The sequence below is a fragment of the Vicia villosa genome, linkage group LG2 (genome assembly GCF_029867415.1).
Source record: "Vicia villosa cultivar HV-30 ecotype Madison, WI linkage group LG2, Vvil1.0, whole genome shotgun sequence".
Classification (NCBI taxonomy): domain Eukaryota; kingdom Viridiplantae; phylum Streptophyta; class Magnoliopsida; order Fabales; family Fabaceae; genus Vicia; species Vicia villosa.
Window position 1 is genome coordinate 176,886,238 of NC_081181.1, and position 13,950 is coordinate 176,900,187.

A 13,950-nucleotide genomic window follows, 5' to 3' on the forward strand; every position below is an offset into this window, starting at 1 on the left:
TCACGTGTACGATTTTGAAAGATAAATAACATTTGGAAATGTATAAGTTAAGTTAATGAAGTTTGTTTTGTTATGTAATGCTGACAAAAATTGACAAAGATCAATAATGTAACACATCTAGGTCATAAAACTATTATTTTCACCGATATTATTTCTATCACCATCGATACTGAAACCACTACAATCCAAAAACATCAACCGAAACAATTATTCATATATCAAAACCAAATCAAATCAATTTCTACCCAAAACAAGTATTCTTTCGTTGCATCTTACAAACAATGGAGAAGCAAAGACAAAACCAAGCGCCACACATTTTAGTGTTACCATATCCACAACAAGGACACATAAATCCTATGCTTCAATTCGCCAAACGTTTGATCCAAAATGGAGCTAAAGTAACACTAGTCAACACCATTTCCATTTGGAACCAAATCAGCAACAACATAGATCTAAACTCCATTGAAATTGAAAGCATCTCCGATGGTTATGACAATGGAGGAGCTTCATCAGCAGAGAGTATGGATGCTTACAAAGACAGATTCTGGAAAGTTGGTCCAAAAACTCTCTCTCAACTTCTTGATAAACTTCAAAGTTCAAACAAGCCTGTAGATTGTGTTGTCTATGATGCTTTCTTACATTGGACTTTTGATGTTTCCAAGAGTATTGGAATACCTGTAGCTGTTTTCTTAACTCAAGCTTGTTCGGTTAATACTATCAATTTTCATGCTTTTAAGGGATGGTTGGATTTACCTTTGTTGGAGACAGAAATTGTGTTACCTGGATTGCCTAAGCTTGATGCTTCTGATTTGCCACCTTTTTTGAATCAATATGGAACATATCCTCGTTCCTTTGATATTCTTACAAACCAATTTTTAAAGATTGATCAAGCTGATTGGGTTTTTGTCAACTCATTCTATGAACTTGAGCCAAAGGTATGTGAATTTTATGTTTTTTCTCGATACTGTATTTCATGATCTTGCTAGTTATAAACAAGGTTTTATGTGACAATAAGTTTTCTTAATTTAGGTAGTAGATTGGTTAGCGAAGAAATGGGGACTAAAGACAATAGGACCTTGTGTTCCATCTATGTTCTTAGACAAAAGACTTCAAAATGACAAAGGTTATGGGATAAGCATTTTTGGTCCGAATTCTGAAGATTGTATCAAATGGTTAGATAATAAACCAAAAGATTCGGTTGTGTATGTCTCTTTTGGAAGCTTATCGGATCTTAGTGAAGACCAAACAAAAGAAATAGCTTATGGATTAAGAGATTCTGGAGTGTATTTCATATGGGTTATTAGAGATTCCGAAAAGCATAAACTTTCAAAGGAATTTATGGAAACATCATTCAAAAAAGGTTTAATAGTAAATTGGTGTCCACAACTACAAGTGTTAACACATGAAGCTGTTGGTTGTTTTGTGTCACATTGTGGTTGGAATTCAACATTGGAAGCTTTGAGTGTTGGTGTTCCTGTCATTGCAATGCCACTTTGGACGGATCAAGTTACAAATGCTAAGTTTATTGTTGATGTATGGAAAATTGGAGTCAAAGCTGTTAAAGATGAGAAAGAGGTAGTTAGAAGAGAAACAATTAAGGATTGTATAAAGATAATAATGGAAACGGAAAAAGGAAATGAAATAAAGAAGAATGCTATCAAATGGAAGAGTTTGGCTAAGAATTCGGTCGACAAGGGTGGAAGTTCTGATAAGAATATTGTTGAGTTTGTGAAAGAATTAACTCTCTACTAAACTACATAGTTTATTCAGGTATTTTTTCCGCATTCACAAAATCAGTACATTGAAAATCAAGACATCTTTATAAACATGTTGGTTATTAAAAAAAAACTGTCAATGAAATGTAATAACACATTGGTTTCGAGAGCTTTGAGATCACTACAACACGGAAGGGCTTTCACAGCGCTTTTTTTGGCCTTTAACAGCGCTTTAAAGCGCTGCCAAAGCCAGCGCTGGCGTAGGCTACGAAAGCGCTTTTAAAAGCGCTCTGGTAGACCCCCCCTTTAAGAGCGCTTTCCTGGAAAAAGCGCTCTGGTAGGACCCCCTATAAGAGCGCTTTCCTGGAAAAAGCGCTCTGGTAGACCCCCCTTTAAGAGCGCTTCTTAGTAAAAGCGCTGGCAAAGACCAGTAAAAAAGCAAAAAAAATTAAAAAATTACGCAGCATACAAAAGCGCTTTTGGAAAAGCGCTCTGGTAGGCCCCCCTATGAGAGCGCTTTTTCCAGACAAAGCGCTCTCATAGGGGGGCCTACCAGAGCGCTTTTCCCAAAGCGCTTTTGTATGCTGCGTAATTTTTTAGTTTTTTTTGCTTTTTTACTGGTCTTTGCCAGCGCTTTTACTAAGAAGCGCTCTAGTATGTGGACCTTTAAGAGCGCTTTTTAGAAGCGCTGTAGTTGCTAAATGAGGTATTTTTATGTGCAGCCTATAATTTAATCCTCCCAGTCGACCTGTAATGTTTTCGACCTGTAATATTTTCGACCTGTAATATATTTTCGACCTGTAATATATTTTCGACTATATTATTTCAGCCATCAGTAAGACAATATATATACTAATATATACCATTATAATATCCAAAATTATATATATACATCATTACAAAATTATATATATACATCATTACAAAATCAACAATATTATAGTTCAAATCTGCATGAAAAATTGCTTAATATAAAATTGACACAATTCCTCTTTGATTTCTTCTAACTTTAGCTTCGAGTACCCAGCAGCACGGAATTCGTCAAGGTACTATAAAACAAAAACATAATATGAATAATATATTTAGGTAAATGTAATAAATTATATGAAATTATCTTAAGTTATAACTTTATACCGTGGGAGGAATCTCTAATTGATTCGCCTGAATGATTTCTTTCATAAACCTCAATACAAAGTATCCGCAGTCTGAACTGTTACGCTGTATCGGACACTACATAGAAAAACAAATAAGATTCTATATAAGTTGTCTTGTTTTACCAAGTAGCATAAATATTATAAGCAAATTTGTGAAAAGTAATGTACCTGCACTTCGATCCAGGTGATGTTGTTTGATTTAGTCCGGGATACCTGTGCGTCCCGTTGACTACGGAATACTTGTATTGATCTAATTAACAAATATATAAAAGCATATGTTTAGATCAATCCCACAAATAAGTAAATATATAAATATACACGAATATATATTTAGAACGATCCCACTTACAAATCAACGATTTCCTTCATGGCCGGATAATTGGTCCATTCACCCTTTACCGAATTCAGATAATACACGACTTCCCTTATCGGGTTGATAGCAAGCAGCAACCAGTGTGCTCTATAAATTAAAACAATAGGTTATATGAAAATATTGCTATACACTAAAGAAACAGAGATTAGATGAATAAAGAATGAGAAACTAACCCTACTGGTCGGGTATTATACGCCCAAAGATGCAGACATTCTGTATTGCCGGTGGACATGAATCTATCGACTAAGCGCTGTCTAACAGATTCCGGATCCGAAACAATTTCCATTCCGCTGCAATGGGCGGAAGACACGAACCGGAATCTGTTAGACAATGCAGTCCCGCGCAACACTCTGTCATACAACAACCTTAAATAAAAACATAATAAACATTAGATTCTTTTTATTGAAAAGTGTAAATAAATTATATTGTGGGACTAATTAAATAATATATCGGATGAGTGAATATTACCGGATGTATGATTGCATATTACTGACGCCTAGTTGATCCTGGTCAAAAATCTCTTGCAAGTCGTCAATTGTAATATGTGACTTGAACTCAATACCGAAGACACTTTCATCCATATCGATTTCCCGTAAAGCACCATCCTTCATATCGGACATATCAACCATTGTTGCGAGTGTCGCCCGGTATCGAGGCACAAAAGCACCGCCTTTTCTTGCCGCTTGCTTCGGAGGACCACTGGGTGGTACGCTACGAACCTGCTGCGTCACTTGTTGTGACTCCCGAGCGGATGCCTAAAAATCATATAAGTTAGGTAAAATATAAAATCATGCATATTTTGATTCAGATTATATATTAACACTTTAAATGTACCTCTTTTAGCGATGCAACAGACTCCTCCTCCTGTAAAATCCCTTTACCCTTAATTGCGGGTTTTATAGGAGCAGTCTAAAAATAAAATGTAAAACATAATTAATAAACGGTTTAGAATTGACATTCGAAAACTAAATGATTCATAATCGTTTTCAATTTACCTCATCACTAATGGTAATGAGCTCCGAGGGCCATGCAACAAACGATCCTATTGCATCTCGCAGCAATGTCGTCTCTGAGACCATGTCAGGTACCGGTAGAATCGCATCACGATCTAATACAACATCCACCGATACTTTCAGGTGTCCATCCGGGAGCGGTCTGTGGTGAAGTAAATCTCCCGAAGTGTTGTGCACTTTTCCCTTGCCAACTAGTCGATAATTCGGTTCCGATAAGTATAGTTGGCAAGATGAAATGCCCTAAACCAAAAGTAAATATAAAGTCATTATCATTAATAAAATAGAACAGTTTGTAAGGAAAAAAACTTATAATTACCTCGGGAAATTTCTTTTGATAGTTGATACTAGCCTTATCACTAGTTTCTCTCACCGATGAAGTGTTGCACTTTTCTCTCATATACATATCTTTATCTCTTTGCAATTCAGAGACCTGTGCTTGCAATTCCTGCAACTTTTGCAACACTTCTTCATTGGTAAGATTTGATCTTCTCCTAGAACTCTTATAAAAAGAGGTTGGAGTCACACCATGACCCTTACCCCTCACCCGACCGGGATACTCGGGAGCATCTAGTACTCTACTAAGTACGCTCTCCTCACCGGTGGATGCCGATTGCGACAAGGTCTCCTGTAATTCATTTACATTTAAATAATTATTAGTGGAGATAAAAAGTCATTTATATATTAAAAAACATTTGATTTAATTAAAGACACAGTATTATACTTACACATTCAGTATAAACTCTCTGAACATCGGGATCGACAGCGTGATTCTTGCCCACACGAGCTTCCTTCCACAACACATGTACAGGAAGTGAAGCTTCCTCACTTTTAGTCTCCTCCAACTATGCATTGACACAAACGATAAAATCGTCAATTAAAACATGCACATGTAGACAATTAATTAAATCGAATTTCTATTTACTTACAATTTTATCCTCTAAGCGTGCATATCCCAAACGCCCTTTTTTGTATGGATACGCGGGTTTGGATGCTCTCTCCCTATTCGTGGCACTCTTTTTCTGAAAAGCTTCATCTCTTTGCTTTACAAACTCAGCCCAATCTGCTTCATCAATGAAGGTCGCATACTTTGTTGGCCGTCCCGGTGCAACTTCAAGAAATTTTCCATCTTTATCCTTAAGATAGGTGTTTGTCAAAAAACTTTTCCACCCTCTATATCTCTTGCCGGCCAAACTAAGTATGTAGCTTTTACGTTCATCTGGTATCTCAAAAGTCCTCTGCAAAAAGAGTACGCATAGTGTGTTAGTATAAATAATTTAAACAATTTATCGTCAAGATAATAACAACAATTAACCATATATGATATATACCTGAAGCTCTTCCCAAATCGCTTGTTTTTTCTCCTCCAATTCTAAATTTTTCGTCTTCGATTTCCAGGTAGCTATGGAGACTGGAATATGCATACGGACAAGTGTACCAATATAACTTGTCAACTTTGCAGAATTAGGACCAATTGGTTGTTTATCAGAATTCCATTCCAATCGGTATACTAATCCTTGGTCTCTATGTCGTATGATATCCCTCATAATAGTGATGCCTCGTGCAACCTCTTTTGCTTCAGTATCAGGTGGAGCATTTGTATCCGAAGCAACTCTTTCTTGTGAGTTTTCTTGTAAGTTTTCAGGTGGGTTTTCAGGTGGAGCATCTCTATCTGAAGCCATTGAACCTGTATCAAACAAACTAAAGCACATTAGTACACTATTAATAAGCTAACAATCTATACAAGTCAAATGGAAGTCAAACCATGCATGTACAAGTAAATCGGAAACGAAATCGGTACAAATCAAAATAAGCGTAAAAAAAGAAAGTTATCGGAATTGAACGAAATTTACATGGCTATGGTAAAACGTCGCCACGGACTCAAAAACAAAGTCGGTTTTCCGAAATTCAGACCCTAAGCCCGACTTTTGATTACGGGCAGAAGCAAAACCGATAAAAAAATAGTCCCGAAATGTAAAGATAAGTGCATGAGCAGCTCCGGAATCGTCAAAATAGTATAGTTACATGTAAAGAAGTCAACAAGCGGATACATGGTTCAAAAGTTATGTACAAAACGAGAATATGCACCAAATTGAATAAAACAAATTAGTCGGACTATGTATACTATTACCTTTATCACTAACGTCTCTTTCTTTTCTTGGTAGGTTTGTGTACTACGCGTCTCTTAACAATGCGGACGGTTGGATTGATCCAAATACCCTCATTATGATCATTTCTAATACAAGATTCATTCTCATTTTGATCGTTTCTTGTACAAGATTCAATGCCAACACCAATATCACCTTGATCTTCAATTTTTTCATCAACTATTTTGTTAGATAAAAGCACTATAGACCATTTCGTACTTGTCGGATCATTGACATAGAACACTTGTTTAGCTTGAGAGGCTAGAATGAAAGGCTCATCTTTGTACCCTACCCTATTGAGATCCACTTGCAAAAATCCTGACTTATCCATTCGTACGCCACTATTATTTTCAACCCACTTGCAACCAAATACAGGAATCTGAAACTTCGCGTAATCAAACACCAAAATGCGCTCGATAACCCCAAAATATGACAAATTTGCAAATTTCGGATTTAAGTCATTCGCACTTGATATGTGCATAGCTTCAGCTACCAAGGTAACACCACTATTTTGCATAGTACTTTTATCATCCTGTTCTTTGGTATAAAATGTGTATCCATTAATTGCGTATGCGCTATAAGAAAGTACAATTACAGATGGACCATAGGCTAAACATCTCAACCTTTCTGTTACTGAAGCAGGATCTGAACGATACTTTGAATAAATATGATCTCTAAACCACGATATGAAACTTCGATTGTGCTCTCGTACTATCCAGTTCTCATTTCTATTTGGATTTAAATCTCGGAGAACAACTTTGTGCATTTCAACAAACGGCTCAACCTCAATCTCATTGTGCAGAACATACAAGTGCACTTGATCCCGTTCGACCATTGATACTGTCACAACTTTATTTCCAATTAGCCTTTTTCCTTCTTTTTTTTCGACAATATGAGATTTGGGGAGTCCAATTGATTGAACATTTGACAGATATTCAGTACAAAACTCAACCGCTTCTTCAGCAACGTATCGCTCGGCAATACAACCCTCCGGTCGACTTCTGTTTTTCACGTACCCTTTTAATATTTTCATATAACGTTCAGCAGGGTACATCCATCTCATATAAGCTGGTCCGCACAGTTGTGTCTCTTTCACAAGATGAACGACTAGATGAACCATTATGTCAAAAAACGAGGGAGGAAAATACATTTCAAGATCACATAAAGTAACAACTATCTCATTTTGCAATGTTGGTAAGATCGCGGGATCGACCACCTTACTGCAAATAGACCTGAAGAAGAAACACAGCTTAGTTATTGCGCTTCTTACTTTTTCTGGCAGAATAGAACGTATACCTATTGGTAAAAAATGTTCCATTATAACATGGCAATCATGCGTCTTCAAACTCTTTAACTTGAGGTCTTTCATGGACACAAGTCTTCTAATATCTGAAGAGTAGCCTTCTGGAACTTTTACTTCACTGAGGAACTTACACAATGTTTTCTTCTCCTTTCTAGATAGAGTGTAAACAGCAGGTGGCAGATATGTTCGTCTTCCTTTCGTCACGGGCCCCAATTCAGTTCTCATCCCCATGTTTACCATGTCATTCCTTATGTTAACGCCATCCTTAGACTTTCCTTGTATATTGAGTAGCGTACCTATAACGCTGTCAAATACATTTTTTTCAATATGCATAACATCCAGGAAATGTCTTACGTACAACGACTTCCAATATGGAAGTTCAAAGAAAATTGACTTCTTCTTCCACCCACCCTTGACAATTGAATGTGCAAAAGGCTTGCCAAACTGAGTGCTCACATCTTTCACCTTTTCAAAAATTTGATCACCTGACAAAAAAGGCGGGGCTGTACGATGTTCGGCCTCTCCATTGAATGCTTTTCTCCACCCACGGTAGTGATGATTAGAATTTAAGAATCTACGATGGCCGAGAAAGACATTCTTCTGACAAAGCGCCAATCGTGTCGTATCGGTTTCATCTTCACAAACAGGACACGCCTTTTGACCCTTGTTGCTGTACCCGGATAGATTTCCGTATGCTGGAAAATCATTAATTGTTCCAAACAACATCGCCCTCAAGTTGAAACTTTCTTTCCTATACCCATCGTAAACCTCCACACCTCTCTCCCACAAAAACTTTAAATCTTCGATTAAGGGTGCCAAGTATACGTCTATGTCATTCCCTGGTTGTTTAGGCCCAGAAATTAGCATAGATAACATCATGTACTTACGCTTCATACATAGCCACGGAGGTAAGTTATAAATCATAAGAATCACAGGCCATGTGCTATGCGAGATACTTTGAATACCATGCGGGTTCATTCCATCAGTAGACAATGACAACCGAAGGTTTCTTGCTTCTTTTCCAAATTCAGGATATTCAGTATCAACTTTACTCCATTGTGGTGAGTCTGCCGGATGTCGCAACTTTCCATCAATAATTCTTTCATCTGCATGCCAAGTCAAGTGTCTTGAATCGGTCTCACTACGATACATGCGTCTAAATCTCGGAATTATAGGAAAATACCATAAGACTTTAGCAGGAGACAACTTTTTCTTATATCGAGGGGCACCACATTTAGGACACTCATTCAACGCTGCATACTCGTTTCGAAACAAAACGCAATCGTTTGGACATGCGTGTATCTTATCATAGCTCATTCCAATAGAAGACAACATCTTTTTGGCTTCATACGTTCGATTGGGAAGAACATTATCCTCTGGTAGCATATCTTTCATAAGGGCTAATAACTCTGTGAAACTTTTATCCGACCATCCATTGTCCGCCTTTAAGTTGTACAACTTTAACACCGCAGACAATCTTGTGAATTTTGAACAACCATCATACAACGGTTTCTCTGCATCGCTTACCAACCTCTCAAACATTTTGGGACAATCCGCTAGATCTTCTTCCAGCGCTTCTGCAATCTCTTCGACACGATCACAATCGTATGTGTCTGTGCAATCGTCGTTTGAAGCATACTTCCTATTACACCTCGACCCAGCATTCCCGGTACTTTTCTCACCATGCATTGTCCAACATGTATAACTTCTATCAATTCCAAACCGTAGTAAATGAGATCCCAACTGATTCCCGTTAACCTTACCCCCGGCATAACAGCAACCCAAGCAAGGACACGGCATTCGAAGCGGGTCTTTGGAGTTCGCAACCGCAAACTCAACAAATTCCCATACCCCTTTCTCGTACTCTTTCGACAATCGGTTTGAATTCATCCATGTCTTATCCATGTCTTAATTAAGCTAAACAACAACGGTCAAACTTCCACTCTTCACAAGTAACCCCTATGGCGAATTCAATTCACAAAGTTAGTAAGTACCTCCTATATTAACTCTCTAAACACATAAAACTAATGTGTTTCTGTCAAAACGCAAAGTATAAACGGAATGAATCCGAAGCAATAAAACGTAACATATATAATCACACAATTTCAGACAAATTCATCATAATACCAGTAATTTGAGAAAGAAATTTACCTCGGATGTTACCGAACTCAAGAAAACGCCAAACGTCGAACTAGGCTGGGAAACGATCAAACTTTCACTATACACAAGTTACCCCTATAGCAAATTCACAAAGTTAGTAACCACCAAGACAAAATCGATTGAACAAAGGAAATCAACAATAGTTTGATGTGTGTACATACTCCTAAATATGTAGTACCAGAGTCAATGATACGAGCTCCAAAGAGATCCAAAGTTATCAATCCAGTCAGACCTATACAAGAAATTCAATTCAATGTATGATTATAATAAGAATGGGTGAATAGCTCATGATGCAGTTAATTAAATACACCACTACTAACACTACTAACACAAGACACACGATGCAGTTAATTAAATACACCACTACTAACACGAAGCTATAAAACTTTTTGCTCAAAAGCAAACCTTATGAATCATCCTTGTCTATATACATTAACTCACTCTTGTTTCATTCTTTACCTTCTCTCTTCCTCATTAATTCAACTCTCATAAGGTATATATTATTACTATTATTATATATTATTTATTATTTAATTTCTCTATGTGCTGTCATTCTCATACTTTACAGTACTTGGCATCCTTGAACAAGCCAATTTATTGTATAATATATACCATCACTCTCAATCTCATACACACACAACATATATATCATAGAGTTATTATATATAAATAAAAGTATATAATATATATTTTATCAAATTCCAAAATCTATATAGCTATGTATGTACTATCCATCTCAAACTTCCAGATATGTATTCATCAAATAGTTCCCTCAATGGAAATAACCTAACATTTTCCTCTAATTCAAGAAATACTCAAGTAAAAAACTCTTGTAGCTGCTGCAAGGCTTCATGTTTCTCCATGACAGTGCCCAACAATTGTATTTGTTAAGAAAAGAGGTAATTCAATTAACAAAATGCTGTGTTTTTGAGTGTAATCTAACAGATTGAGAAACACATACACTTGTTTTATATCTATCTTGCAATTTTCTCTCTTAGAATATATTATTAAACACAACAATCTCATAATGAATCTAAGAGGAAAAGAAAACAACAAAGAACAACAACTGATATTCACAAATACTCACAAACATGAAGCCTTCCAGATATGAAAGCTATGAGAAGTGTGATACCTGGGTGGCGCAAAGCAAGTTGCTACCAGAGGAGAAGAGACGGAGACGAAACGATGGTGGTGGACGGAGGAGAAGAAGTTCGCGCGATGGTGGTGGACGGAGGACCGACGACGGTGAGGGGTGGGGTTTCTGGTTCGCGTGCAGAGAGAAAAAGAAAGAGAGAAAGTGAGAAACAGTAGAAGCGTGTTTTTGGTTTTAATTTTAGTAATAAGGCTACTAAAGCGCTTCTGGAAAGCGCTCTCATAGCCTGGGCTATACCAGCGCTTTTGACAAAAAGCGCTCTCATTAAACACCCCTACCAGAGCGCTTTTGAAAAGCGCTTTCGTTCCCCCCACGTTCCCCCCACCTACCAGAGCGCTTTTGTAAAGCGCTTTCGTACCCCCCCCTACCAGAGCGCTTTTGAAAAGCGCTCTCATAACCCCCCCCTACCAGAGCGCTTCTTAAAAGCGCTTTCATACCCCCCCACTATTAGAGCGCTTTTTTAGCGTGTTTTTTAATTTTGTCTTTAGCGAAGCCTATGCCAGCGCTTTTCCTAAAAGCGCTTTCGTAGGGGTGCTGCTAAAAGCCAAATTTGGCGTAGTGGATGTCACCTTTTTGAGGTATCCCTATAACATTGTCAAGAGAATGATCTTTTGAAGTTCTCAATTATTTAGATAGATTTTGTTGAGTTTGTTGTTCTTTCTCAATTATATCTTTATTCTAAGAAGTTCTTTCCCAGAAGTTCTTAAAGCACACCTACATCAAAATTTTAATTTTGACGTACCTAAATAATTTTGAGTCCTTTAGCTTTTGTGTAAAATATGTTTGCTTTTGGAATTCATTTGATGGTGACATTAGTTCCATGATATTTTCATATGAATTAAGAGGAAGATGTATGACCGTGTTTACCACAACAAAACACTTAGTCATATTATGATTAGAGTTCTTATTTGAACGACAAATTTTTTACAAGACTTAGCATTTGTTTTAGATTCATGACCTAAGTCAACGTTATTATAACTCATTCTTTGATTACATAAGATATTCAAGAGTGTTATGCAAATCTAAAATTTAATTTTTTTTTTTTTTTAAATATTGCATTGATAGATTTATCTTGTAAGTTTCACAAGGAATAGAAGGAGAGTCTTTAATTGAAAAAGTTTAATTTTTTTTCTAAGAATTTACATTTACAAGATTAGATTTTTACTTTCAAGAGAGGCCAGAAATGTTTTTCTAATAGATGGAAATAATATTTCTTAATTTACTTGATTCGTCATATAGTTTTTTTTACATTCTCTCGACAATATCTTTATTTTTTTTATAATCAATTTACATTTACTTGATTCATTATAAGTAAATTTAATTTCAAAATTATTTACCTAGTTTTCTTTGTGTTTTACAATGGAACACAAGTTTATTTTTTTCCTCTTTTTCAGATTTGTCAAATGAGTCTATGTCATTATCATTCCATACAACATAAGCTCTTTTTAAATATTTTTGTAGTCTTCTGTATCTTTTAGATTTCTTTGGTTTTGCAGGTAGTCTATCTTTATGTGGCCCTTCTTTCAGCATTGAAAGCGTGTTAAATGAAATACTACGACATTTCTTCATTTTTATTCCAAAAGCATGAAATTGCGATTTTCTAGAATTTTTGAAATACAAGATTCATGTCTTCATCACTTTTATTTTTGAAGCTATCATATGAATCCTTGTCTTATACATTTGCAGTTTTAGTGCACGTCTCTTTATTTTCTTATTGACTTCTTCACTTTTGGCAAGACATGCAATTTAGATTATTCTTTTGTTTCTGCAATTTAAAGTATCCAAATTCATAGTAGACAAGTCTTTCGATTTAGATATCTTAAATATTTTAGGTTGCCAAGTGTTATTTAAGTATTTAAGGACTTTGGAATTAAATATTTATTTTTAAAATTTTTTCCCAAAGTTCCTAAATGATTATTTTTCCCCCAAAGTTCTTAAATTTTTTTCTGCAAGTTATTTTTCTAATATTTTCTAATAAAAGTGTATTTAAATTGTCTAATTCATTTTGATTATTTCATCACTAATCAATTGTTTGTAAAAGAGAAGTTTTTAGCAAAGGGGCTATGAATCCAAATGAGAAGGAAATGCAAAAAGGAAATCTGAACCTATAGTTTTTCAAAGCCCAAGCAAACTAAAAGAAGCTGAAAATTCATTTTCAATCAATTAAATCTAGATAATTTTTTTTATAGACTTTCATGGGATGAAAATCCTGCTGAAAATTCAAAAATACCCTTCGGAGATGCATCTCCGAAAACTTCAAAGAAAATTGATATTTTAGTTAATTCGAAAATATATCTCCGAAAACACCCCAAAAAATTAAAATTTTGGTTAATTCGGATATGCATATCCAAAAAAATCCCAAAAAATTAAAATATTTGAGATATTGATTAATTCGGATATCTTAAAAATAATATATTTATAAATTATGAATAATAATAAAATTAATTATACTATTCAAATTTCTATTCTAATTCCAATTATAAATTAAAAAATAAAACTCATAAAAAATTTCATATTTTTTGATAAATTTTATATTAATAATTACTAATACACAATAATTATGATTATATAAAAAATAGGCTTAATTACAGTTTTGGTCCCCCTATTTTTCCTGATTCACAAAATTGGTCCCCCTATTTTAAATTTAAACAGTTTTGATCCCCCTATTTTAAATTTAAACAGTTTTGGTCCCCTTTTCATAATTTTGCACTTAAAATAACGTTATTTTTACTTTATAAATGATAAATTACTTGTAAAACATGACAAATCATCGTATATAAACCTATTATTGAACTTTGTAGATAAAAATAAAACTAAAAAATACAACAATCTCATCGATTTTCTTTGAAAAAACATGAAAGGGGGACTAAAATTGTATAAATTTAAAATAAGAGGACCAAAACTGTTTGAATTTAAAATAGGGGGACTAATTTCG

At 35.3% G+C, this 13,950-nt stretch overlaps 2 protein-coding genes across 4 annotated transcripts; one reads left to right on the forward strand and one right to left on the reverse strand.

The window, feature by feature from the left end:
• The first annotated feature begins 208 nt into the window (after positions 1–208).
• LOC131653066 (UDP-glycosyltransferase 74G1-like) lies at positions 209–6,578 on the forward strand. Of its 2 annotated transcripts, XM_058923105.1 has the most exons (3): positions 209–935; positions 1,030–1,770; positions 6,418–6,578. In XM_058923105.1, the coding sequence occupies exons 1-2, from the start codon at positions 282–284 to the stop codon at positions 1,750–1,752; spliced, it is 1,377 nt and encodes a 458-aa protein (XP_058779088.1). In that variant the 5' UTR covers positions 209–281; the 3' UTR covers positions 1,753–1,770; positions 6,418–6,578. The 2 variants fall into 2 exon arrangements, with proteins under 2 accessions (XP_058779088.1, XP_058779087.1); XM_058923104.1 differs by lacking the exon at positions 6,418–6,578 and having other exon boundaries at positions 1,030–2,124.
• On the reverse strand, positions 2,585–11,251 carry LOC131653067 (uncharacterized). Of its 2 annotated transcripts, XM_058923107.1 has the most exons (7): positions 10,995–11,251; positions 3,711–3,847; positions 3,416–3,607; positions 3,219–3,329; positions 3,038–3,119; positions 2,850–2,945; positions 2,585–2,764 (listed from the first exon to the last, which is right to left on the reverse strand). In XM_058923107.1, exons 2-7 carry the CDS (start codon positions 3,821–3,823, stop codon positions 2,660–2,662), a joined length of 699 nt encoding a protein of 232 aa, XP_058779090.1. In that variant the 5' UTR covers positions 3,824–3,847; positions 10,995–11,251; the 3' UTR covers positions 2,585–2,659. The 2 variants fall into 2 exon arrangements, with proteins under 2 accessions (XP_058779090.1, XP_058779089.1); XM_058923106.1 differs by lacking the exon at positions 10,995–11,251 and having other exon boundaries at positions 3,711–3,981.
• Between the last annotated feature and the right edge of the window lie 2,699 nt (positions 11,252–13,950).

Excerpts from the sequence above, each read along its gene's own strand:
- LOC131653066 (XM_058923105.1), top strand. The coding sequence starts at position 282 with ATGGAGAAGCAAAGACAAAACCAAGCGCCACACATTTTAGTGTTACCA. Across the intron at positions 936-1,029 it reads TCTATGAACTTGAGCCAAAG|GTAGTAGATTGGTTAGCGAA; the intron begins GTATGTGAATTT and ends TTCTTAATTTAG.
- LOC131653067 (XM_058923106.1), bottom strand. The coding sequence starts at position 3,871 with ATGGTTGATATGTCCGATATGAAGGATGGTGCTTTACGGGAAATCGAT. Across the intron at positions 3,608-3,710 it reads AATATGCAATCATACATCCG|GTTGTTGTATGACAGAGTGT; the intron begins GTAATATTCACT and ends TTTTTATTTAAG. Across the intron at positions 3,120-3,218 it reads ATGAAGGAAATCGTTGATTT|ATCAATACAAGTATTCCGTA; the intron begins GTAAGTGGGATC and ends TTTGTTAATTAG.